General features: G+C 43.5%; 2 protein-coding genes across 2 annotated transcripts in view; both read right to left on the bottom strand.

Annotated features, from left to right (window-relative positions):
• The window catches only part of KIR2DL4 (killer cell immunoglobulin-like receptor, two domains, long cytoplasmic tail, 4), a 21,129-nt gene extending 1,827 nt beyond the window's left edge, over positions 1-19,302 (bottom strand). Inside the window, 6 exon segments of the mRNA XM_011996922.1 lie at positions 1,425-1,475; positions 4,049-4,342; positions 5,234-5,518; positions 6,319-6,354; positions 6,553-6,782; positions 19,223-19,302. Coding sequence (XP_011852312.1) covers positions 1,425-1,475; positions 4,049-4,342; positions 5,234-5,518; positions 6,319-6,354; positions 6,553-6,586 — 700 coding nt within the window. The 5' untranslated portion in view covers positions 6,587-6,782; positions 19,223-19,302.
• A 2,831-nt stretch (positions 19,303-22,133) lies between these two features.
• The window catches only part of LOC105551670 (killer cell immunoglobulin-like receptor 2DL1), a gene marked incomplete at its 5' end in the record, with an annotated part of 4,500 nt that continues 1,065 nt past the window's right edge, over positions 22,134-25,568 (bottom strand). Inside the window, 2 exons of the mRNA XM_011997009.1 lie at positions 22,134-22,456; positions 24,680-24,979. Of these exons, the coding sequence (XP_011852399.1) occupies positions 22,134-22,456; positions 24,680-24,979 (623 nt within the window). The remainder of the gene's footprint in view (positions 22,457-24,679; positions 24,980-25,568) is intronic.

The following is a 25,568-nucleotide window of genomic DNA, read 5'->3' as shown; positions in this document are numbered from 1 at the left end:
CATAGCCCCAGGTGCAGTACAGGAGGTGTTTAGAGTCTTCTCTGGGAAGACTGGACTGGGATTGATACTCAGTGAATGTGCTTTACAATTTCTACAGCCACAACCCTCCTGACTCAAACACATTATTTTCGGCAAGAAAAGGCATAAAGTGAAATCAAGATCAAAACAGTGAAGTAGAACTGAAATATATCAAACAGCCAGGAAATAATGATGAAGCTCGTGAAGAGCGGGCTCCTTTTTGTGATCTCGGGAGTCCTATATTAGGCTGCTGTTCTACCTGAGAGTCCGGAGGAAGGACAACCCCCTCCATCATCTATTGCCTTGGTACAACCTGTCCTTCTGTGAATTCGTATAAAAGGTGACCAGGAGATGGTGCTGATGCTGGTCTCTGAGTCCAAGATCTGAACTCCAAAGAATATTAGTTTTTACCTTCCCACGGTCTATCTGTGTCTCTTAATGTGATAGGAAGTAGGCGTGAGGTGGGGGATTTGGGTGAGGGGGCAAGTTTTATGCCATGAACATAGATTCCAATAGAATCCCAAGGGCTTTAAAAGATGAGGAAGAAGGCAGAGCAACATTCAGAGAAAGAGGTGTGGTGAGGAAGAATGATCTGTCTGATGTCATGTGAGAGATGTGACCAGCCTTTGTGGGCTTTGAGGAAGGAAGATGGGGACCAGACCAAGGAATGTGGGAGCCTCTAGGAGCTTGGAAAAGTGAGGAAGAAGATTCTTGCCTGGAACCTTCAGCGGGAAGGCAGCCTTGATGTCACCTTGATTTTAGCCCAGTGAGATGACGCATTTCATAATTCTGAGCTACAGCACCGTGAGATATTTTTTTTAAATGTGGCTTCCATCCACGAAGCCTGTGGAAATTTGTTATGGCAACATAGGAAAAGGGTCCACACTGCACAGCCTGAGCATGGAGCAGTGGCTGAGCCAGTAAGTGGAAGTGTCATGTGCGTGGATGAACTCCGTTCTCTCTTACTGCAAGGCTCTTGCTCTGCTAAGTCAACCAAGGTTGGATCATGACAGACAGGAGCTCATTCCTTGGCAAGTAGAACTTCTCTACAAGCACCCCACCCTCAAAAATGTTCCCTTTCCTTCCCCCTTTCAAGCCCCCAGGCATTTGTCCTTTGGTTAGGAATGCAGGCAGAACAAACACCACATTTATCCCGAGAACAACGTCTGATTTGCACTCAACCTTCTACCCTGAGGTCTCAGCAGCAGAAAATCAGAGGTTAAGAGATTTCACTGAGCTCTGTGCTGGGCTCAGATCCCTTTCGTTGTTGGAGTGTCTGGGGTTCAGAGACAGAGGAAGACAGGCCCACAATCACAGAGCTGGGAGGTGCTGAGCCAACGCTTGAATCCAAGGCTTCGACCTCCCTGGGTTTTCAAAAGCAGAGGTAAGAGGGATCCTTCACTTACCAGTTTTGAAGCTTGGTTCAGTGGGTGAAGGCCAACTACTTGAAGGGTTTCCTAGAACATGGGACAGGAGAGAGGTGTGGAAATAAGGATGCCTGTGTTCTACTCAAAGGACATCTTTGAGGTTGGTTCCTGGCCAACATTCTGTTATCTAATATTGGGCTCTGGGAGTCCTGGCATCCCCTTCTCCATAATCATTGTACGTGATGCCCACTATCTTGAGACTTTAAGGTATAAGGAGAAAACAGGAGTATCACACTACCTGACTTAAAAATATGTTACAGAGCTGTAGTAAACAAAACAGTATGACACTGGCATAAAGAAAAGCACATAAAACAGTGGAGCAGAATGAAGAACACAGACGTAATCCACCTATTTACATCCAATGGACTTTGAGAAAGGTTCCAAGAATCTACAATCTGGAAAGGACAGTGGTTTCAATAAATGATGCAGGGAAAACTGGATAGCTACATGCAGAGGGATGAAAATGCACCTCTACCTCTCACCATATACAAAAATCAAATGAAAATGGGTTAACAACTTAAGGCCTGAACCCATTAAACATCTAAAAGGAAACACTGGGGAAATGCTCCAGGACATTTGTCTGAGGGAAGACATTTTGTTTAAACCTCAAAAACACAAGTAATCAGAACACAAAAACATAGACCATTGGGATTATATCAAACTAAGCAGCTTCTGCACTGCAAAGGAACCAACCAACAAAGTGAAGAAGAGACAACCCATAGAATGGGAGCAAATATTTGCAAACTATGCATCTGAGAGGGGATTAAGAACTAGAATATAAAAGAAGCTCAAACACCTCAATAAAATTACTAATTTAATTATAAAATTAGTAAAAGACCTGAACAGACATTTCTCAATGAACAAAACATACAAATGAACATTGCGTGTATGAAAAGTGCTCAGTATCACTGATCATCAGAGAAATGCAAATGAAATCACAATGAGCTATCATCGCACCCCATTACAATGGCTTTTATTTCAAAGACAGACAAAACAAATGCTGACAAGGTGGTGGAGAAACGAGAACCCTGATACACTGTTGACAGGAATATAAATTAGTACAACTTTCACAGAGGAGAAGAATATGGAAGTTCCTCAAAAAATAAAAAGAGGCTGGGTGCTGCAGCTCACCCTTGTAATCCCAGCACCTTGGGAGGCTGAAGTGGGTGGATCACTGATGCCAAGAGTTCGAGACCAGCCTGGCCAACACGGTGAAAACCCGTATCTACTAAAAATACAAAAATTAGGCGGGTGTGGTGGCAGGTGCCAGTAATCCAACTACTCAGGAGGCTGAGGCAGGAGAATCACTTGAATCCTGGAGGTAGAGGTTGCAGTGAGCCCAGATGGTGCCATTACACCCCAGCCTGGGCAACAAGAGTGAAACTTCTTGTCAAAAAAACAAAAAGCATAAACCAAAACCTAAAAAGAGAACTTCCAGAGGATCTAGCAATTCCACTAGTGGGTGTAAACGCAAAGGAAAGGACTTCAGTGTATCAAAGTGACATCTGCACTCCCATGACTGTTCTAGCACCATTCACAGTAGTCAAGATGTGGAGTCAACCTACCTGCCCATCAGTGGGTGAATGGATAGAGAGAATGTAGTACATACACACAGTGGAGACTACTCATCCAGAGAGACAATAACATCCTGACATTTGCAGCCACATGGGTGGAACTGGAGGTCATTACAAGGAATGCCATTTCTCACTAACCTGCAGGATGTAAAATGTGAAGCTCATGAAGGTAGGGAGTAGAATGGTAGATGCCAGAGGTTAGGAAGGAAAGGATGGAGGGTAACAAAAAAAAGAATATAAATTTATTTATTTATCTATTTAGAGACAGAGTCTCTGTGTGTCACCAGGCTGCAGTGCAGTGGCATGATCTCGGCTCACTGCAACCTCTGCCTCCTGGGCTTAAGCGGTTCTCCTGCCTCAGCCTCCCAAGTAGCTGGGATTACAGGCATGTGGTACTATGCCTGGTTAATTTTTTTTCATCTTTTTAGTAAAGATGGGTTTCCCCCATGTTGGCCAGGCTGGTCTCCAGCCCCTGATTTTGAATGATCTACCTGCCTTGGCCTCTCAAATTGCTGAGATTACAGGTGTGAGCCACTGCACCCGGCCTGTATAGGTATTTATGACCCCTAGATTTTACACTTAAAAATGGTAACATTGGTAAATTATACAGGTATATTTAACCTCAATCAGCATTTTTTCAAATGAAAAGAAAAGGGTGTAAGGGTTGCTAGTGATGCTATCTCTGTGTGGGTGAGAGGCCAGGATGGGCTTCTGGGAAATGGGTAAGGTTGAGGGGCTGAGGGAACCTCTGATCTCCCCAAACTGAGCCCAGTCTCCCTTCCTCTGGGTCTGTCCTGAGCAGTTTCTCCATCTGCCTGGGTGCCTGAAGCCCTGACCACAGGCCTCCATGCAGGCAGTGCGGGAGGGTTTGATGTGCTGTGTCTGCCATCCTGTGCCCTGAACCCAACCTCACACCGAGGCTTCGCCTTCTCTCTGCATCTGTCCATCCCTCCCTCCATCATCAGCAGGAAGCTCCCCAGCTATGGCTCTGGGATCCTAAGGCATGGGACAGACATGGGGTTTCCTCACCTGTGACAGAAACGGGCAGTGGGTCACTCGGGTCTGACCACTCGTAGGGAGAGTCACGGAGAGAGCCGAAGCATCTGTAGTTCCCTCCATGGGTGGCAGGGCCCAGAGGGAAGTCAGCCTGGAATGTTCCATTGACACTCGGCACTGCAGGGAGCCTAAGTTCATGGGCCTCCCCCTCCCTGGATAGATGGTACATGTCAAAGGAGCGCTGGGAACTGCAGGACAAGGTCACGTTCTCTCCTGCGGGAACCGTGGGGCCCGGCTGGGCTGAGAGAGAAGGTTTGTCATATAGACCTGGAAGGAGAAGAGGCAGTTTCCTCAGGGAGGTTCTTCCTTGTCACAGCTCCCCTCACACCTGAGCTGAGAACTCACTCCCCTGCTCTATGACCTAATGCTCTCTCTCTCTCTCCCTCCACCCCTGACTCTCCCTGTCGTTCCCTCCCTATGTGGCTCCAGCCTGGTGGTGGCATCAGCAGTGCACCGTTGCTGATCTCGGGGTAGCCAACCCGCTTGTTTGGCTTTTAAAGTTGTCCTTGACCTGGGTTCCTGTGTTGGTTTCCTGTTGCTGCTATAGAAAATTATCACAAACATGGCAGCAGGAGAGAACACACTGACCCCTTCCACTTCTGGAGAACAGAAATTGGATCCAGTTCTTCCTGGGCTAAAATCAAGGTATCTACAGGGCTGTGTTCCCTCTGGAGACTCAGGGGATAATCAGTTCCCTTGACTTCTCCAGCCCCTATAGGCCTCCTGCCTTTGTGACTCGTGACCTTCCTCCACCTTCAAAGCCCACAGGGGCTGATGGAGTCTCCCATGATGCTGCTGTAATCCCCACTCCCCTCTTCCTCCTCCTGTCATGAGGACCCTTGTGATTCCACTGAGCCCAGCGGGACAGTCCAGGCCGTCTCCCCATCTCAAGGTCAACTCATCAACAACCTGAGCTCCATCTTCCCCTTCAGTCCCCTGCCCTATAACATACAGAGTCACAGGGTCCACGGATTACAATGTGGCCATCAATGGGGACAGTTATTCTTCCCACCACAGCACCCATTCCCCTGTGTTAAATCCCCCTTTACCCCAAATACAGTCAGGGCCTGGATGATGGGACCCTGACGGACACCCCCAGCAGAAGCTCTGGGATTCAGGAGGTGGGACAAGGAGAAGCCCAGACAGGAGCCCTCTGACCTGTGACCATGATCACCAGGGGGTTGCTGGGTGCCGACCACTCAGTGGGGGAGTGCGGATGAAAAACTCGACATCTGTAGGTCCCTGCATGTGCTGCAGTCACAGGGCTAATGAGGAAACTGTTCCAGAATATTCTTTTGTAGAGCTCAGGGACAGGCACCCCATCTTCCTTGTACAGCGTGAAGATGTTAAACCCAGGACGATAGTGACACCAAAGAGTCACGTGTCCTCCCTGAGGCACCACAGCGCTGGGCCAGGCAGAGCAGAAGGGCTTGTCCTGATCACCTGGGGGAGAAGGAGGTGCCGCCTTAGAGAGAAGGATGTGGAGCCGCCCCTCCCTCTGTGTGCTCAGAAGATTGTTCCCCTTTCCATGTTTCTAAGGCTCCTACCACACCTGGGTGTCCAGGGCTACAGGAAGAACCTATCCAGCATGGACACGGCGTCTCCCTACAACAAAAGTATGGGCTGAAAACTCTGAGCGTGTGCTGAGTATGGAACTCTTACTAGATTTTAATACTGCAAGATTAGTTACACCAAACAACACAAAGTAGACATGCGGCGGAGGGTACGACCTTTGTGAATGGAATATCAGCTAATGCCTGAACCATAATGAACAACTGAGCCCCATCAGAGGGATTGGAATGTCAGGGTCATGACTGTGGTTCCCCCACCTCTTCTGGTAGAATGACAACAGCCACACTGCAGCCCCGACCATCATGGAAACACTGGAGGGAGTGATTTACCCTGTTGTCCTCAGAGGACCTGCTGTTCCTAGCGCTGCTTCCCTTCCCTCCTCTGCCAGTGACACCATATCCCTTCCCCCGACACCCCAGCTTTGAGCGCCCAAGTCTCCCCCTGGGCCACACAGAGCTAGACTCAGCCACAGGGAAGAACAGCTGGGGAGGGATAAGATGGAACTCAGGGCCGAGCATCCCAGGGTCACCTCTTCCTAGTTCACGAGAGATTTCCCCCTAGGCTTTCCCATGGTCAGTCCATCAGTCGCGCTCTGGGCTGCCTGCCTCCCTTCTCAGGAAAATTCACTTGTATTGGTGGGGATGGCAACCTATCATTTGGGAAGGACTCACCCACGTGTGCCCACACCCTCTGGTCCAAGAAGAACCCTGCAAAGAAAGATCATGATGAACTATTCATGTCTGCGCCAACCTGCCCTTTCCTCCCGAGACATTGGGCGCCTCGCTGGGCTGAACGTTCACTCAGCCTCACCACCCGCTTGCTCCAGAACACGGCTCCCTGTTGGGAGACCCCGAATCTGCAGGCCCGTAGTGTAACCCTGGTGCTCCTTCCCTTCCAGGACTCACCAAGACAGGCCAGGATGACGACCGTGAGCGACATGGACTTGGTGCAACTTCTGCTGCCAGGACGCAGTGACTCCGCTCGACTGACCGGTGCAGAGGATGTGGTGAGGAGCCTGGATCATGAAGTTGACACATTGACCACAACATGCGAAAGGGACACAGGTAGGCTTCTTGTACGTCATATGAGGTTCTAGTGGGAGTCCGGTCAAGGGAGGAATGTGGCTCTCTGAAAACTGCAGACTAGACTTGTCACTTCCCATCATGCATGACGGCCAGACTCAAAGCACATCTCAGACCCACTTACCCCAGCCCAGGAAGATGGAACTGTGCACTCACACGAAGAACTTTTGTCATAATCTTTTTCTGTTTGTTTGTTTTTCTCTGCAATTGAAACTCCCCTTCATGTGCAATATGCAAAATACCTAATAGGTCTTCTTATCATTATTGAGCAATTGTATTAAATAAATCATCATAATTTCCCATGCTGGTATTTCTACTATTAAACCAGAAACAGATAAAATGATTTAAATCTCAGTAGAAAGACTGTGCAGTTATTTAGCATCATAGATTTCCATCTCATTAGCAAAAACACAACATGTCGATTGAGGATCTTGTCGTTTTATCTAGAGTTTGTCTTATCACCCAAGACTTTAAACTCACGGTTTCCTGTCTCTCTTTCTCTCTCTCTTTGGCTTTGTGCTTTTCTGCTCTCTATATTGCTTGTGTGTCTTTCTTTCTCTCTCTGACTCGAAGAAAAAATACCAGAGTGATAACATACTCCAACTTTGATACCGGAACACTGCAGTAACTGAAGGTTCAAATCTACTCATTCACTGTGCTGTCAGTCTTGCAAAAGTCTCTTACTTACACCTGCCTTTCTAGAGTTTGTGAGAACTTTTTCACTATGTATTGTAAATTTGTAAAACTCCAAATTTTTAAAAAACGATGGCCTCTCTGTTTTTCCCAGGGTGGCCTCTACTCATTTTGTAAGGCTGACATCACCCTGATACTAATGACAGAAAAGAACATTAAAAAAAGAAAACTATAGGCCAATATTCCTGATGAACGCAGGTGCAAAAATCCACAGAAAATACGAACCAACTGAATCCCGCAGCACATCAGAAAGCTAACCTACCATGATCAAGTCAACTTTATTCTTAGGATGCAAGGTTGGTTGAACATACACAAATCAATACGTGTGATTCATCACCTAAACAAAACTAGAGACAAAAACCACATGATCTTCTCAATACATGTAGGGCATGCTTTTTACTCAGCATTTCTTCGTATTAAAAGCCGTGAACAAGCTAAGCATTGAAGAAACATACCTCAATATAATAAGTGCCACCTATGACGAACCCACAACCAACATCACACTGAATGAGTAAAAGCTGGAAGGAGTTCCCTTCGTAAGTGAAACAAGACAAGAATGCCCACTGTCACCATCCTATTCAACATAGTACTTGAAGTCCTAGACAGAGCAATGAGGAAAAAGAAAGAATAATAAGGCATCCAAGTCAGAAGACAGTAGTAGAGAGAGGTAGTCAAATTATCTCTGTTTGAAGATGATATAATTTCTATACCTGGAAACCCCATAGTCTTTGCCCAAAGGCTCCTGCATCTGAGAAACAAACTTCAGCACACTTTAAGGGTAGAAAGTCAGTGTACAGGCCTGGTCCTCACGCCTGTAATCCCGAAGGGGTGGGCTGCTTCTCCACACCTGTGGGCGTTTCTCGTTAAGTAGAATGAGAGACTTGAGAAAAGAAATGAGACACATGTTTGGGTGAAGGAAAAGGGACAAGATGGAGGAAGGTAAACAAGATGGAGCAGTCCCTGTTGTTTCCGGGTTCTTCATCACAGATTTTCCCGCGCCCGGGAAAAGAACCAAATCAACTGAGGATGCGCAGAATGACGTCAAGCCGGGGACACTGAAATTCAAGAAGCCACTCCTACACACACGCCCCAAACTCCTCCCCTTCCAGCTCCCAGGCATAAAAGTCCGCCGCCGGCAGGAGCCGGCGTGACTTCTTCGGCCCCCGCATTTGTGGACCGGAGAACATCACCCGAGAGCGCCGGCGCGACTTCCCTGGCCCCCCACACCTGAGGACCAGAGAACTTCGCCCAAGAGTGTATGCATATTTGCAATAAAAGACTGCCACTTTCTTACGTACTTTGGCCTCATGTTTAATTACTTAGCTCTCCTAAATTAAGTTAAATTAAATTAAATCAAAACAACACAGAGACACAGTATAGAGAAAGAAAAAGTGGGCCCAGGGGACCGGCGCTCAGCTTACAGAGGACCCGCGCCGGCACTGGTCTCTGAGTTCCCTCAGTATTTATTGATAATTATCTTTACCATCTTAGAAAAAAGGGAAGTGGCAGGATAATAGGATCATTGTAGGGAGAAGGTCAGCAGTAAGACATATGAATAAAGAACTCTGTGTCATGAATAAGTTTAAGGAAAAGTGCTGTGCCTCGATATGCATATGTAAACATCTCCATAAACCTTTTTAGTGCATAAAGAGCAGCATTGCGCTAGCAAGTACCACGTTTCACCCTAAGGCGGTTTTCTCCTTTCTCAGTAAACAGAACATACAATCGGGTTTTATACCGAGATGTTCCATTGCCCAGGGAACGGGCAGGAGACAGATGCTTTTCTCTGTCTCAACTGCCAACAACCGCCAAGAGGCCTTCTTCCCTCTTATACTAGTCCTCCTCAGCACAGACTCTTCACGGGTGTCAGGCTGGGGGACAATCAGGTCTTTCCCATCCCACGAGGCCATATTTCAGACTATCACATGGGGAGAAACCTTGGACAATACCTAGCTTCCTAGGCAGAGGTCCCTGTGACCTTTGGCAGCATGTGTGTCCCTGGGTACTTGAGATTAAGAGAATGGTGATGACTTTTAACCAGCACGCTGCCTTCAGGCACTTGTTTAACAAAGCACACCCTGCACAGCCCAAAATCCTTTAAACCTTGAGTCACCACAGCACATGTCTCTTGCAAGGACAAGGTTGGGGGTAGGGTCACAGATGAACAGCATCTCAAATACAGAACAAAATGGAGTCTCTTATGTCTACTTCTTTCTATATAGACACAGTAACAGTCTGATCTTTCTTTCTTTTCCCCACATAATCCCAGCACTTTGGGAGGCCCAAGAGGTTGGATCACCTGAGATCAAGAGTTCGAGACCAGCCTGGCTAACACGGAGAAACCCCGTCTCTAATAAAAATACCAAAATTAGCCTGGCATGGTGGCACGCACCTGTAGTCCCAGCTACTTGGGAGGTTGAGTCAGGAGAACTGCTCGAACCTGGGAGGAGGAGGTTGCAGTGAGCTGAGATTGCACCACTGCACTCCAGCTTGGGCGACAAGAGTGAAACTCCATCTTAAAAAAAAAAAAAAATTGTAATCTATGAGGAGAAATGTATTTGTGGTGTACATCGTGATGTTTTTATATAGGTACACATTGTGGAATGGATGAAACAACCTCTTTATCATATTTATTTTTTCACATACTTGTTGTATGTTTTGTGTGTGTGGTGAGAACACTTAAAATCTAATCTCTTAGTAATGTTCAATACGCCACATGTTGTGATTAACTGGAGTCCTCAAGACATACAATAGATCTCTTGACCTGATTTCTTCTAACTGAAATTTTGCTTCCTTTGACCAACAACTCTTCAATCCCTCTCCTCCCCAGGAGGAGACAACCATTTTACTGTTTCTCTGGTTTCCACTTCTTGCACTCCACATATGAGATCTTGGGGCATTTGTCTTTCTGTGTGTGGATTGTTTCCCTTGACATAATGTCCTCTAAGTTTATTGACATTGTCACAAATGACAGGACTTCCTTCTTTGTTGTAAAGGTTGTATAGTACTTCATTACATTCTTATTGTATACCACATTTTCTTTGTCCATGCCCCCACAGATGGGCATTAAAGTTGATTCCACATCTTGACTGTTACGAGTAATGCCGCTGTAAACATGGGAATGCAGATATCTCTTCCATGTACTGATTCCACTTCCTTTGGATACATGGACGGTAGTGGGATTGCAGAAACATGGGAATTCTATGTTTAATTTTTTCAGGAACTTCCAGACTGTTTTCCATAATGGTTGTATTAATTTACATTCCCATCAACTGCATGCAAATGTTTTCTTTTCTCCACATCCTCATTAACCCTTGTTATTTTTTATGTTTCTGATAATGGACTTTTTTTTTTTTTTTTTTGACACAGTCTTACTCTGTCACCCAGGCTGGAGTGCAGTGGCAGAATCTCGGCCCACTGCAACCTTTGCCTCCTGGGTTCTAGGGATTCCCCTGCCTCAGTCTCCAGAGTAGCTGTGACTACAAGTGTGCACCACCAAACCCTGCTAACTTTTGTATTTTTAGTAGAGATGAGATTTCGCCATATTGGCCAGGCTGGTTTCGAACTGCTGACCTCAGGTAATCTCCCTGCCTCGGCCTCCCAAAGTGCCTGAATTACAGGCATGAGCCACCGTGCCCAGACCATTAATGGTCATTCTAAGAGGTGTGAGGTGATATCTCATTCTAGTTTTAATTTTTATTTAGCTGATGCTAATCATTTTTTTTGTATAGCTTTTGGTGATTTGTCTTATTCTTAGAAATGTCTATTCAGATACTTTGCCTATTTTTTAATTGGGTTATTTGATTTCTTATCATTGAGTTGTTTGAGTTTCTTATATATTTTGGATATTAATTCCTTATTAGATGTATGTGTGCAAATATATTCTCACATTCCATAGGTTGTCTTTTCACTTGTTGAGTTTTTTTTTTTTCTTTGCAGAAACTTTCAATTTGATATAATTTCATTTGTCTACTTTTGCTTGTGTTGCCTGGGCCTTTGGGATAATATCCAAATAGGTTTTGTCCAAGCTAGTGGAGTTTTCCCTTGATTTCTTTTAGTAGTTTTTTGTTTTTTAGATGGAATCTTACTCTGTTGCCCAGGCTGGAGTGCAGTGGTGTGATCTTGGCTCACTGAAACTTCTACCTCCTTGGTTCAAGTGATTCTCCTGTCTCAGCCTCCTGAGCTGCTGAGATTACAGGCACCCACAACCACACCCAGCTACTTTTTGTATTTTTAGTAGAGACGGGATTTCACCATGTTGGCTGGGCTGGTCTTGGAATCCTGTCCTTAGGTGATCTGCCCACCTTGGCCTCCCAAATTGCTGGGATTATGGTCTTTCATCTTACATTTAAGTCATTAATCTATCTTGAGTTGACTTTGTATGTTTTGTGAGATAAGTATCCGCTTCCATTCTTCATGTGGACACGAAGTCTCCTAACCCTATTTATTAAAGAGGCTGTTCCTTCTCCATTGTGTATTCTTGACAACATCCCCAAAATTGTTTGACCCTAAATGCATGCATTTTTTTTCCTGTGCTATGAATCACTTCCATTGGTCTATGTGTCTGTTTTTATGCAAGTACTATGTTGTTTTAATTACTGTAACTTTGTATTGTAGTTTGTGTTTAGGTAATGTGATGCTTCCAACTTTGTTCCTTTCCCTCTAGATGGCTTTGGTTATTTGAAGTCTTTTTTGGTTCCACATGAATTTTAGGATTGTTTTTTCTATTTCTGTAAAAAAAAGTCATTGGATTTTTGATAATGGTTGCATTGAATCACTTTGGATAGAATGGACATTTTAACAGCATTAATTCTTCTAATCTGTGAACATGGAATATCTTTCGATTTATTTGTTTTTTCTTGAGTTTTTTCATCAATGTTTTATAATTTTTTATATATGGATCTTTGTACTCTGCGGATGAATTTATTCCTGCATGTTTTGTTTTCTGTAATTATTGTAAATGGGCTTATTTTCTTGGAAAATGTTTTGGATAGTTTGTTGTTAGTGTGTGGAAACTCTGTTGTTGTTGTTTTTGATGATACCCATCCTAAGGGGTATGAAGTGGCATCTGGTGTAGCTTTGGTTTGTATTTTCCTAATGATTCATGATGTTGAGTATCTTTTCATGTGTATGTTCTTTGGAGAAATGTCTGTTTAAGTTCTTTGCCCATTTCTGAATTGAGTTTATTGTGGTCGAGTTTTAGGAGTTCTGTGTATATTGTGGATGTTAATCCCTTACAGGTGATATGATTTGAAAACATTTTCTCCCATTCTGTGGGTTGTCTTTTTACTTTGATAATATTGTCTTAAATGTTTTTTTTTCCCCTTGGCATATGAAGTAACTGATGATGTCTTTTGAGGCACAATTTTTCAAAATTTTCATAAAGTCTAATTTGTGTACTTTTTCTGTAGTTGCCTGTGCCATTGTTGTCACATCCAAAGAATCACTGCCAAATCCAATCTTGTGAAGCTTTTCCCCTGTGTTTTCTTCTAAGAGTTTAATAATTTTAGGTGTCAATATTTAGGACTAACAAAAACTTTTTAACTTTCCTGGCACCATCTCAGTTACTGTTCTAATCCCAAGATGGATCATTTCAATTAAAACATTTAAAGAATGACCTCACCTGAATGTGTTTGAACTTGCTCTTCTCCCTTTCAAATCGACTTCCTCACTTACATAGTTTGTGTGAAAATGTCCACAAATAAAACATAAAATGAAATCAAACCTTTTCATAGACTCTTCATCTAAAATGGAATAGTAGATGCGGTGACATTTCATTTCCTCATCTTGAATTATTTACGTTTCTAGGTGAACCCATCCATTCTTCTGTGTGTGTGTGTGTGTGTGTGTGTGTGTGTGTGTGTGTGTATTATCTGTCTACATATAATATAAACTCCATAAAATAAGAGATATTTACTAATTTACAAGTGAGACTTCAGGAATTAAGAATGGCTTGCCATTTTTAGTGTGTTATTATTATTCATATTGAGACGAACAGAATCGCCTCAGGGACATGGCCAGGGGTTTATAGTCCAGGAGAACTGCAGCATGACTCAGGTACATTTTACCTGCAATGACATCTATTGCAGGTCACCAGCGTCCATCACAATTGATTGGGGACAAGTGTAAGACAAGAATATTTGCAGTTTCCCCAGACTGACCCAGTTGCAGGTCCCGTGAAGTAGTGAGTCCTGAGACATCTCCAATAAGAGCTAGAAAAGGTGTCATTTCATGAGGAGCTGCAGCCTACCCATTTTAGACAAATGGAGCAAAATTAGAGTATCACATCTTTTCCTTTCTCCTTCACAGAGTCTGGGTGGACAGAATAAAGGAGTTAGTGGAATATAAGATTCCAATTCTCTGGCATGAGAAAATGGACAAGGAAAGGAAGATTCATCTTTATCATATCTCAGACATGCTTGGACACAGAATCCAAGCACAAAAAACAAACACATACTTCTTCCCATCCACACTGGGATCCAGGGTCTTCTCCCTCCTCTCAGGCCAGAACTGAGTCTCCATTCCCTACTTGTAGTTACCAGAGATGAAGCCCAATTCTCCTCTGTCTCAAGCTTTGAGGGCCAGCTTTAGTGTGTTCACCATGGAAGAATGAAGGTGAGGTCAGAGGTTTGGGAAACGGTCAAGAATTGAGGTGAGAAGAGTGCATGGAGGCGTCGCCCTGGGGAGTTTGGTGCCCCCATATTCAGAGCCTGTCTGGTCCAGGACGGTTCCCAATGCTGTGAGCACCAACTCTGGATATTCTGGGCAATGACCCAAGGGACAGCCTCTTATGAATACTGGCTGTTTTCCTCCACTGTCTGCTGTGAAACCAGGATGTACAACATGACCGCATTTAACCCAACTATGAGCTTAGTGTTTTGCTGTACACCAAATCTCAGTGTCCAATTTCCACTCTGTTTAGGTGGAAAAAGAAGGGATTTGTTCCCACACACCTCACTCCTGTGTTCCTCTTTCAGTCTCAAAGCTCAGATGAAAACAATGAGTGTCACTTACTGTCAATCCTCTTCCCTGCCTTTTCCACATTCATCAGTATTACCGTTTACATTGAGACTAAAGATGGCCAATCACCATTTTTCTTTGGAAAAATCAACCCGATGTTGTACCTACTTTTTTAGAGGTGGAATCAGCCTACCTTAAGATGCTGACTACATTTTACTGAATGGACTTTTGTGGATCCCCTCGATATATATATAGTGGGACTTTGAGGTATCATCTCTGTCTTTAGTAAATTAATATTTTCCCAAGGACAGAATTTCCTCACAATTATTCGGGATGGACTAATGGATATTGTGGTAGCAAGAACATGAAAAAAAGTCACAGCTGATACAACACACTGGAAACCCATCTGGCCAATCTCCCACAGACAGAATGTCTAGGTTTCTTCACTTTCATGAAAATTGTTTCTTAGGAGGCTTGCTTAATGTAGTTCTGCAGTCATTTCTGAGTTGTAATTACCTTATTTGCAACAGGTGAAATTGTTCTGATGTATTAATTTACAAGTATTTTTATGTCAGATTATTTGCAGCATAAAACATCTCGAAGATTTGACTACCTAGTTTTCTGTGAATCAGTACTGGCTACAAAGTATTTTTGTGCAGATGGGCTAAGAAGGTACCTACACTACTTGAATTCCAAAGACTTGGAAAAGACCAACATATGAACATTCTGGCTGTTGACATTTGATTTGAACTTCTCTCCGGGGCAAAAATTGAGTTCTTTCTCTTAATGTATTAAGACTCCAAAACTATGTTCAAAATTTAAAATTAACAGCCAAGAGTGTAATTTATACTGGAGTAGTTTGGAGATGTGACAGGTCAATGTATAATGTATAGCCTTGAGACTACCAAGAAGGCAAAAGTCACTGTTTTAATCATGGCCTCAGAACAAATCTGTGTTTGCAATAACATGGCATTTAAACAACTCATTAATAAAAATAGTAATCTATTAATTTCATAGTGTTTCAAAATTATTTCTTCTAAATTTGGAATATGTGCATTAAAGGACATATGAGTTTCAAAAGATTTAATAAAACATGTAACACAAAATTTTGACACTTCTTGAAAGATTTTAACTTTGTGGTTGTCTGTGTGGTGATACGTGTCATTGCTACAGAAAGTAACACTTTAAATTTGGGTTATTTTAGACATTTGGGTTCATATATATATAGAAATTAGATCACAAAGATTAACATAAGGCAAACTATGGGAAGAAAAGCCAACAGTTCAAGAGAAGAAGCTGAGAAAACAAGTCAAAAGTTAGAGGAGAAGAAGAAAGAGAAGAGGAGGAAGAAAGAGAAGAAGGGGAGAGAATGAAGAGGAATAAAAAAGAAGAAGAAGGAGGACAAGGGAACATGAATAAGAACAACAACAACAACAAAAAGAAACTCACACACACAGGGTGGAACATTAGATGTAATAATGTGTGTATTGCTGGGCAGGTTGTGCATACAAGGAAAGAAAGCACAGTGAGTCAGATTTGGCAGAGGAGACATATGCGGAAATTATATCATTTACTCTCTTTACAAAATTAAGTACAAAATGGAAAACACTGGTAAGGAAGAATGAGCTGTAGAGAAAGAAAACATCTGAGATGCTTGTTTCCAAGATGGCTGACTAAGTGCTTTTTTGGCATATGTCATCCTCCTGGAAGAATGAGCCGAATCCAGAACCAAAAACATGTGATCATCTCAATAGACATAAAGAAAAGCATCTTTAAAAAAATTCAACGTCCTTACCTGATGAAAACCCTCAAAAAATTAGGCATAGAAAGAATATACCTCAAAGTAATAAAAGCTGTAGATGACATACCTAGAGTCAACATCATACTGAGCAGGGAAAAGTTAAAATGACTCTGACTCCTCTGAGAACTGGCACAAGACAAGGACACAGACATGCACCACTCCCTATCAATATAGTACTGGAAACCCTGTCAGAGCTCTCAGGCCACAGGAAGAAATAAAACATAACTAAACTAGAAAAGAGGAAGTGCAATTATTTCTATTGCTGATGCTATGATCTTAAGTCTAGAAAATCCTAAAGACTCTGAAAAAATTCTTATGATTGAAAAATGAACTCAGTAAAGTTTCAGAGTACAAAATCAATGTGTAAAACCCGGTAGCATTTCTCTACACCTAAAATGATCTAACTGAGAACCAAATCAAGAAGGCAACCCATTTACAATAGATACACAAAAGTAAAACACTGAGGAATACATTTAACCAAGGTGGTGAAAGATCTCTACCAGGAAGAGTGTAAGACACCCATGAAAACAATTATAGATGATACAAAAAAAAAGAAAAGAAATTCCACGCTCATGGATCATAGGAATTAATACTGTTAAAATACAATCTATAGATTTAGTGCAATTCTTAAATGAAAATAGTAACACCAGGTCTCACAGAATTAGAAAAAGCAATCCTAAAATTCATACAGAACCAAAAAAGAGCCTCATAGACAAAGCAATTCTAGGTGAGTGTAGAAACTTGGAGTCATCGGGCTATCTGACTTCAAATTATGCTCTAAGGGTATAGTAACTTAAACAGCACGGTGCTGGTATAGACACAGAAACAGAGTTCTTTGGCCCGGATTGGGGGGCCCAAAATTCCGGCTCATATCTACAGTGAATGATCATGGACAAAGTCAACAAAACATACACTGGGGAAAGATATGCTTTTCCATAAATAGTGCTGAGAAATCTAAATAGTCATAGGCAGAAGAATAAAACTGGACTCATATCTGTCATTATACACAAAAATTAACGTAAGATAATTAACGGCTTAAATGTAAACCCAGAACTATAAAATCACAGGTGGAAATGCAAAGAGAAACTCTCCTGGACATTGGTCTAGGCAAAGAATTCATCAGTAAAACCTCAAAACCACAGGCAACAAAAATAAAACTAGACAAATGGGACTTAGTAAACGAAAGAGCTTCTGAACAGCAAAGGAAATAATAGCAGAGTGAACCGACGACCTGCAGAATGAACGAAAATGTTTGCAAACTGTGCATCCGACAGGGGACTAACATCCACAGTTTCTAGGCAACTCAAACAACTAATCCCAGCCCTCAAATAATAGCATTAAAAAGTGGGCAAAGGGATGTTTACACAGATTTTTCAAAAGAAGACATACGAATGGCCAAACAGCATATGAACAAGTGTTCAGCATCACGACTCATCAGAGAAATGCAAATTGAAACCACAATGAGATATCATCTTACAGTAGTCAGAATGGCTATTACTGAAAATGCGAACCAATGTAACAGATGTTGGCAAGGAGGCAGAGAAAAGGAAACTCTTATACACTGTGGGTCAGAATGTAAATTAATATAGCCTCTGTGGAAGACAGCATGGAGATCTGTCAGAGAACCAAGAATAGAAACACCATTCGACCTAGCGGTCCCACTGCAGGGTGTCTACCCAAAGGAGAAGAAGCACTTATGTCAAACAAACACCTGCACCTGTATGTTTATTGCAGCACTGTTTGCAACAGCAAAGACATGAAATCAATCTAAGTGACTGTGAAAGAACGATTGGATTAATAAAGTGTGGTGTGTATAAACAATGAAATAGTATTCGGCCATAAAATATAAACTCCTGTCATTTGGAGTAACATGGATGTAGCCGGGCGCGGTGGCTCAAGCCTGTAATCCCAGCACTTTGGGAGGCCGAGACGGGGGGATCACGAGGTCAGGAGATCAAGACCATCCTGGCCAACACGGTGAAATCCCGTCTCTACCAAAAATACAAAAAACTAGCTGGGCGTGGTGGCGGGCGCCTGTAGTCCCAGCTACTTGGGAGGCTGAGGCAGGAGAATGGTGTGAACCCGGGAGGCGGAGCTTGCAGTGAGCTGAGATCCGGCCACTGCACTCCAGCCTGGGTGACAGAGCGAGACTCTGTCTCAAAAACAAAACAAAACAAAGCAAAACAACAACAACAAAAAAAACATGGATGGAACTGGAGGCCATTATTTTACGTGAAACAACTCAGAAAGACAAACACCACATCTTCTCACTCTAAGCGGGAGGCGAGTAGTGCATACACCTGGATGTAGAGTGTGGAATGACGGACAGTGGAGGCTTGGAAGGCTGGAGGGCGGTGGGACCTGGGTGCGTGATGAGAAATTGCTTAACGAGTACAATGTACAGCATTTGGGTGATGGATATAGTCAAAGTCCTGACTTCACCACTCTGCAATATATTCATGTCACAAAGTTACACGTGTACCCCATAAATGTATACAAATAGAAAAGAAAATCTGTACCCAGTAATCAATTGTGATATCTAGATATAGTCAACATTAAATTTAAAGCAGAATAATTAGTTAAAATATTGTGTACACAACAGTGAAGAGAGTATTTATCATCTACGCCACAGGAAACTGTCAATATTAGTGCACAGAAAAAGAAAACAACTGAAAAAGAAAGAGCAGTTTTGTGACAGGGTAAAAACTGACAACAGTTTTAGAATGCTCCTAACTTGAGTTCCAAAAGGAAAGAATGAGAAAACAGCTCAGAAGCAATCTTTAAAGAGGCAATTGCTGATTATTTGGTGGACATAGACACATCCATCAATCCATGGGTTCAAGAAATGCAGTGAATGCCAGGCAGAATGAATTAAACACACCTCACGTTCAACGTTACAGAAAAGCTGCAAAAAAGCATAACCAACCCTTCAACTTAGCCGGAGGAAAAGGATCAGCTGGTAAGGATTCATAGGGAGCCAAGCATTGTCTTCCCCACAGAAAAAAAGGAAAACATAAGCCAGTAGAAGAGCATCTTTACCCAGCTAAGATACCATCACCAGCCACCGACAATTCCTTACATAGTACTGTCCGAGATCAACACGGGAAAGAAACAGCACTGAAAGATAAAAGGGCAAAGAAAGCTTTTCTCACTGACCCTAAAGGAAATTCTGATGACTGTGCCTCAAAGAGAAGGAAAGTGAAACCAGATTGGGTGTCGAAGATTCTGACGATAACTAAGAGCAGAGAAAGAACTTAAAATATGGCTATGCCAAAAATGAATATGGACCATACAGTCGTGTATGAAAACATGCCCCTGTGTAATTTCTGGAAAAGATAGAATTATATATACCAGAAAACATCATGTAAGTAAATACAAACATATGTAATAAATACACTCTAAAATCCTGTTCTTACACAGGAAGAGTGGAAATATGTTTTTATATTTGCAGTTTAATTTCTGAAATGACGAATTTCAGTTTTAAAAATATACAACAACTTCAGGATGAGTACACCATATATGTATTCCTAAACGACATAGATCAAAAATAGAATGTTTGAAATAGAAAACCACCAAAGAAGTCCGTGGGAAAAAGGGAGTCAGTAAAACACAACATAATAATAACACAAATATGATTGGAAGAACTGCTCAAACATGAACAAAAGATCGTCAGCAAATCTTGTTTTCTAAGGTGCGTTGTTGAAATTTACAAAGGACACATGTCAGTGTTAACAATTCACAGGGTTTGAAGTTAAACAATGTAGAAATATACCAAGCAATCACTAACTGTTGGAAATGTGGCATAGCTATATTAAAATTAGACAAAGTAAGTCTTTGGGAAAAATCAGTGGAAAACATTAAGCATAAAATTTAGGAAAAACGTGGGTAAATTTATAGTATTTTTAATTTACCCGGAATATATAATCAATTTACACTTAATCACTCCCAGCAATATTCCTGCAAATATACATGGAGGAAGTGTCGCTGAAGTAAACGGAGAGGTAGGCAAATCCACGGCCACAGTGGGGTGTTTAACACTCTTCTCTCAGTTGTTGATAGAAGTGGTTCAGGCAGTTAGAGAGGATTTAGAAAGAGAATTGCTGGACTTGACCTAAGGTACGAGTCCACTTGCAACCACAGGACTCACACTCCTTACAAGCACAAGGACATTTAGAAATCTCACTGGATTCTGAGGAGCCCTCACCATACGGCAGGTCCATGGACTTCTTGGAACACACCAAGCTCATTCTCACATTAGGGTCATCCCCAGCGTCCTAAGTACATGAAAATTCCTTTCAACACGTTCCCCAGGGCTTATTCCTTCTTGTCTCTAAGATCGGAGTTTAAATGTGGTCTCCTTGGTGAGTTCTCAGTGAGATGTTCCCTCCTGTACGCTCCAAATGACAACGTTCCGTGTTCCTTCATTTCATTCTGTGCACGGCACTTTCACCAGGTGCTGAGGATTCACTCATTCATTCACTTGTGCATCCATTCTACAAGTTCATTCACTCATTCATCCATTAACTCATTCATTTGTTCATCCATCACTCATTCATCCATTCACTCATTTATCCATTCACTCACTCATTCATCCATTCACTCACTCATTCATCCATTCACTCATTCATTTATTCACTCACTCATTCATTTACTCATTCCTCCATTCGCTCATTCATTCATTCGCTCATTCATTCATTCATGTTCTGCCTCTTTCTCCCACCCCACAGCAATGTGAGCATCATGAACCAAGGAGCTTGGCCATACTGTTTACTCCTGGCCATGCAACAGAGATAACTGATGGTAGGTGTGAAATAAATATTAGATGAATGAGTTAATGAAGAGGTCATTTACTGGGTGAGCTCAGTTCTCTCTAATCTAATGCCCTCCCTCGGCTGACTTCCCTGAGTTGCCCCCTCGGCTGAGTGCAGTCCCTTCACTGGCAAATGGAACCTCAGCCGGCAGCACCTAGATGGTTCCATACTTTGTTCTTTCCTTCTCCTCTTGCTCCCTAAAGATGATCAACCTCCATGACAGGGCTGGAGAGCAGAAAAGCCACACATTCGTTCTGGGGAGAGAGTAACATGGAGTACAAGGCATTCCACATTGAAGAAGATAACTCAGTTATGGAAGGTCAGAAATGAAAAGTTCCTACAGACCAACACCCAGGTTGGTGGCCACAGCCCTAAATGCTGATGTAGAATCACTGGAAGTCTGCAGGGAAGATGTCTGGCTTGAGGCCACTGAGCGGAGAAGTGGCACATCCTTCTCAGTCTTCAGTGCTGAGCCTCTGTCCCCTCAGGGATCCAACGACCAAAGAGAAGAGCCTCTTCTCATCTCCTGGGATGGAGCTTGGCTCCCCGGATGGAGGAATGGGCCTCTTTCCACCTGCCATGTTGTCATCTAGCTTGGAAATCCTGGGAGTCCCAGGAGGCCCTCCTCGAGTCCTCAGAGAAGGCTCCCCCACTGAGGCTCCAAGGTGTGGAGGGAGCAGGAGACGTCCAGGGTGGAAAATGCCTCCCATCAAGAGACATGGAGGCTCCCCCAACGATGGTCACATCTGTGCCCCCCACGTGGAAATCACTCTTTGGTGAGATGTGGGGGCTTCTGGAAATGGGGAGTGGTGGGCGGCCAATGCTACCTCTAGTCTTTCCAAACTGAGCCTGGCCTTTCACGCTGCCGAGTCAGCACTGATGCTGCTTACATGTGTCCCATGTAGGCCTCTGTACAAAGACTGGGAAGTGTTTTTTGTGGCCTGTGCTCTATCTGCAAGCTTCATGTAGGGTTGCAGTTACCGCCCCAAATCCTGATGTGATCTGTCTGCCTCCCTCTGTCTGTCTGTCTCGTTCTGTATGTTTGCTCTGTGTCTTTTCTATCCAGTATCTCTGGCTGACACCACCATGGCCATCTGAGGCTCCCCTGAATGTGGCCATTGTCGTCCATCTGAGTCCCACTATTTGGGGAAGAGATTGGTTTCCTCACCTGTGACAGAAATGGGCAGTGGGTCACTCGGGTGTGACCACTCATACGGAGAGTCACGGAAAGAGCCAAAGCATCTGTACGTCCCTCCGTGGGTGGCAGGCCCCAGAGGGAAGTCGGCCTGGAATGTTCCATGGACCCTCGGCACTGCAGGGAGCCTCAGTTCATGGGCCTCCCCTTCCCTGGATAGATGGTACATGTCAAAGGAGCTCTGGGAGCTGCAGGACAAGGTCAAGTTCTCTCCTGCGTGAACAGTGGGGCCCGGCTGGACTGAGAGAGAAGGTTTCCCGTATCGACCTGGAAGGAGAAGAGGCAGTTTCCTCAGCGAGGTTCTTCCTTGTCACAGTTCCCTTCACACCTGAGCTGAGAACTCACTCCCCTGCTCTATGGCCTAATGCTCTCTCTCTCTCTCACCCTCCACCCCGTGTCTCTTCATGTCTATTTCCTCTTTCCACTTTCTCTCTTTCACCCTCTACCCTGTCTCTCTTCATGTCTATTTCCTCCTTCCACCTTCTCCGTGTCTCCAGGACTCTGACCTCACTTCCCGATTCCTAGCTATGTTTTTTTAATTTGTACCGTTTTATTCTCTCTGACCCTCCTTGGATTGATTGACTTGATCTTCCTTTTTCTTTAATTCTGAGTCTCTCACTTTCTGTCTTGTTCAAAACTTTCTGCATATTTCTATTATCTATCTATCTATCTATCTATCTATCTATCTATCTATCTATCCATTGTCTATCTATGTATCTATCTATCTATCTATCCATTATCTATCTATGTATCTATCTATCTATCTATTATCTATTTAACTATTTGGTGTGTATCTACAAATTATCTATCTATCTATCATCTATATCTATGTATCATCTCTCTATCAATTAACTATCTATGTATCCATCAATCACCTATTATCTATATCTGTGTATCATCTCTCTCTCTCTCTGTTACCTATCTGTCTGCCTCCCTATCTCTATATATCATGTATCTATCTCTTTGTCTATTTATCCTCATCATTATCATCTCTATGTATCATCTATCAATCAATCATCATCTATGTATCTATAACCTATCTATTATCTATCATCTCCGTATTTATCATCTATCTATCCATCTGTCATTCTCTCTGTCTCCATCTCTTTGTCTTTCTCTGCCTCTCGGTCTGTCTCGTTGTCTTTGGAATATCTGCAATTCATCCCCCACATCTCCATCTTTCTCTCTCCTTGTGCCTCTCCCTCAGGACTCTGATTTTAGGGCTTTTCTCAGCTCCCTTCCATCTTTCTCTCCATTTTTCTGCCCTCTTTTCTCTCTCTCTCTCTTTAAAAATTATACTTTAAGTTCTGGGTTACATGTGCAGAACGTGCAGTTTTGTTACATAGGTATACACGTGCACTGGTGGTTTGCTTCACCCAACAACCCGTCACCGTCACCTACATTAGGTATTTCTCCTACTGTTATCCATTCCCTAGCCCCTCACCCCCTGACAGGCCCTGTTATGTGATGTTTCCCTCCCTGTGTCCATGTGTTCTCATTCTTCAAGTCCCACTTACGAGCGAGAACATGCGGTGTTTGGTTTTCTGATATACCTAAAGGATTATAAATCATTCTACAATAAAGACACATGCACACATATGATTATGTTGGCACTATTCAAAATAGCAAAGACTTGGAACCAACCCAAATGTCCATCAATGAGAGACTGGTTTAACAAAATGTGGCCCATATACACCATGGAATATTATGCGGCCATAAAAAGGATGAGTTCACGTCCTTTGCAGGGACGTGGATGAAGCTGGAAACCATCATCCTCGTTTCTCTGTCTTTATGTGGCTGTGAGCTTGCCACTCTCCTTCCTCTGGCTCATTCTGTGTGTGTTTATGCCTTTGCTTTTTAATGTCCCTGATTTCTCTCTGTGTCTGTCAGTAATCCTATAATATGTGCGGTTGTTTAGAATATGAGCCTCAGAATCCAGTCTGGAGACCCCAAGTACACAGCACACAGGGGTTGTTGTTCTGGGGCCATGATATCCTGAGAAGGTTACGGCTCCCCTGAACACGAGGCAGAGGTGTCAGAATGAACATGGCATCTGTAGGTGCCACAAGGCCTGAGGTCCCAGGGCCCAACTAAGGTGAGAAATAAGGGTGCTCTTGGGTTCTCCTGGTAGAGATCACTTTGTGGAGGTAACACAGAGATGAAGCTTCTTACCTGTGCCAGGTCTGTGAACAAAGTCAGCACGGAAGGGCACCTCTGTCTGGGACATGTCTGTCTGTCTGAGTGTCTCCTTTACTTCTTTCTCTCTTTTCTAACTCCCTGTGTGGCCCCTGTGTCTGTCCTCTGTTATGACACCTGGTCTGTGCTTGTGTCTCCTGTTTCTCTGTCTCTGTTGGTACAGACCTCACCAAGTGAGTCTCTCTCCATAAGAATCCCACACTCATCTTCCTCATGACCACCCGGGGCTTCCAAGTCCTGAATCATTCACTCTGTGTCCCAGTGACAATGAGAAGAATGTCCGGACACTCTCACCTGTGATCACAATGCCCAGGGGGTCACTGGGGGCTGACCATTCATAGGGGGAGTGAGTAAAAGAACCGTAGTATTGGTACGTCCCTGCAAGGGCAGGCGTCATGGGACTTGTGGAGATGTTGGCCTTGGAGCCCCCATCATGGAGCTCTCCAACGAGGCATGGGGGGTCCTCAGAGATCCCCTCTCTGTGCAGAAGGAAGTGCTCAAACATGATATCTGACCAACATTGCAGAATGACCATCTCTCCCGATTTCACCAGGGGACCTGGGAGGGCCAGGAGGGAAGGTTTTCTGTGGACTCCTAGAAAGAGAAGTTGTGAGTTTAGAAGGCGTCTCTCTTTTTTATCCCATCCATGGGACCTGGAATCAGTGAGGCTTCCCCTCCCCGGGTCTGTCTCTCTCCTCCCTCTCTGTGTCTCCGTGTTCTTTTCTGTGCCCATAACCCCTGTTGCAGGTGCCTCCATCTGTCATGTTATGTGGCGCCCTGCCCATGCAGTTGACATGCTGACCACATCATGGGAGGGTGACGTACGCAGGCTGTTTCTACCTTGCATGACGCCCAGCGGGCCTCCAGCCAAGAGGAGAAAATGGCTTCCTGGAAATTGTTGTGACTACAATTGCCACCTTGCTTCATTCACTATGACCAGCTCAAAACATGTCTCAGATCCAATCTTTCGAACACAAGATGATTGAATTCTGGGTTACATTAAAGACTTTTGATGTGCTTTTGTTGTTTTTATCTGAGATTCAAACTCTTCTTCATGTGTAATATGCAAAATATCTAACAGATACTATTAACATTATCAGAATAATTGTGACAAAAAGTCATTCTAATTTTCCTGCTTGAGTTTCTTGTACTAAACCAGTGGCACAAGAAGTGCTTGAATCTG

The sequence above is a fragment of the Mandrillus leucophaeus genome, unplaced genomic scaffold, assembly GCF_000951045.1.
Source record: "Mandrillus leucophaeus isolate KB7577 unplaced genomic scaffold, Mleu.le_1.0 Scaffold53, whole genome shotgun sequence".
Classification (NCBI taxonomy): domain Eukaryota; kingdom Metazoa; phylum Chordata; class Mammalia; order Primates; family Cercopithecidae; genus Mandrillus; species Mandrillus leucophaeus.
The sequence above is the reverse complement of the archived record's forward strand: the minus strand, read 5'-3'. Positions and strand labels throughout refer to the sequence as shown.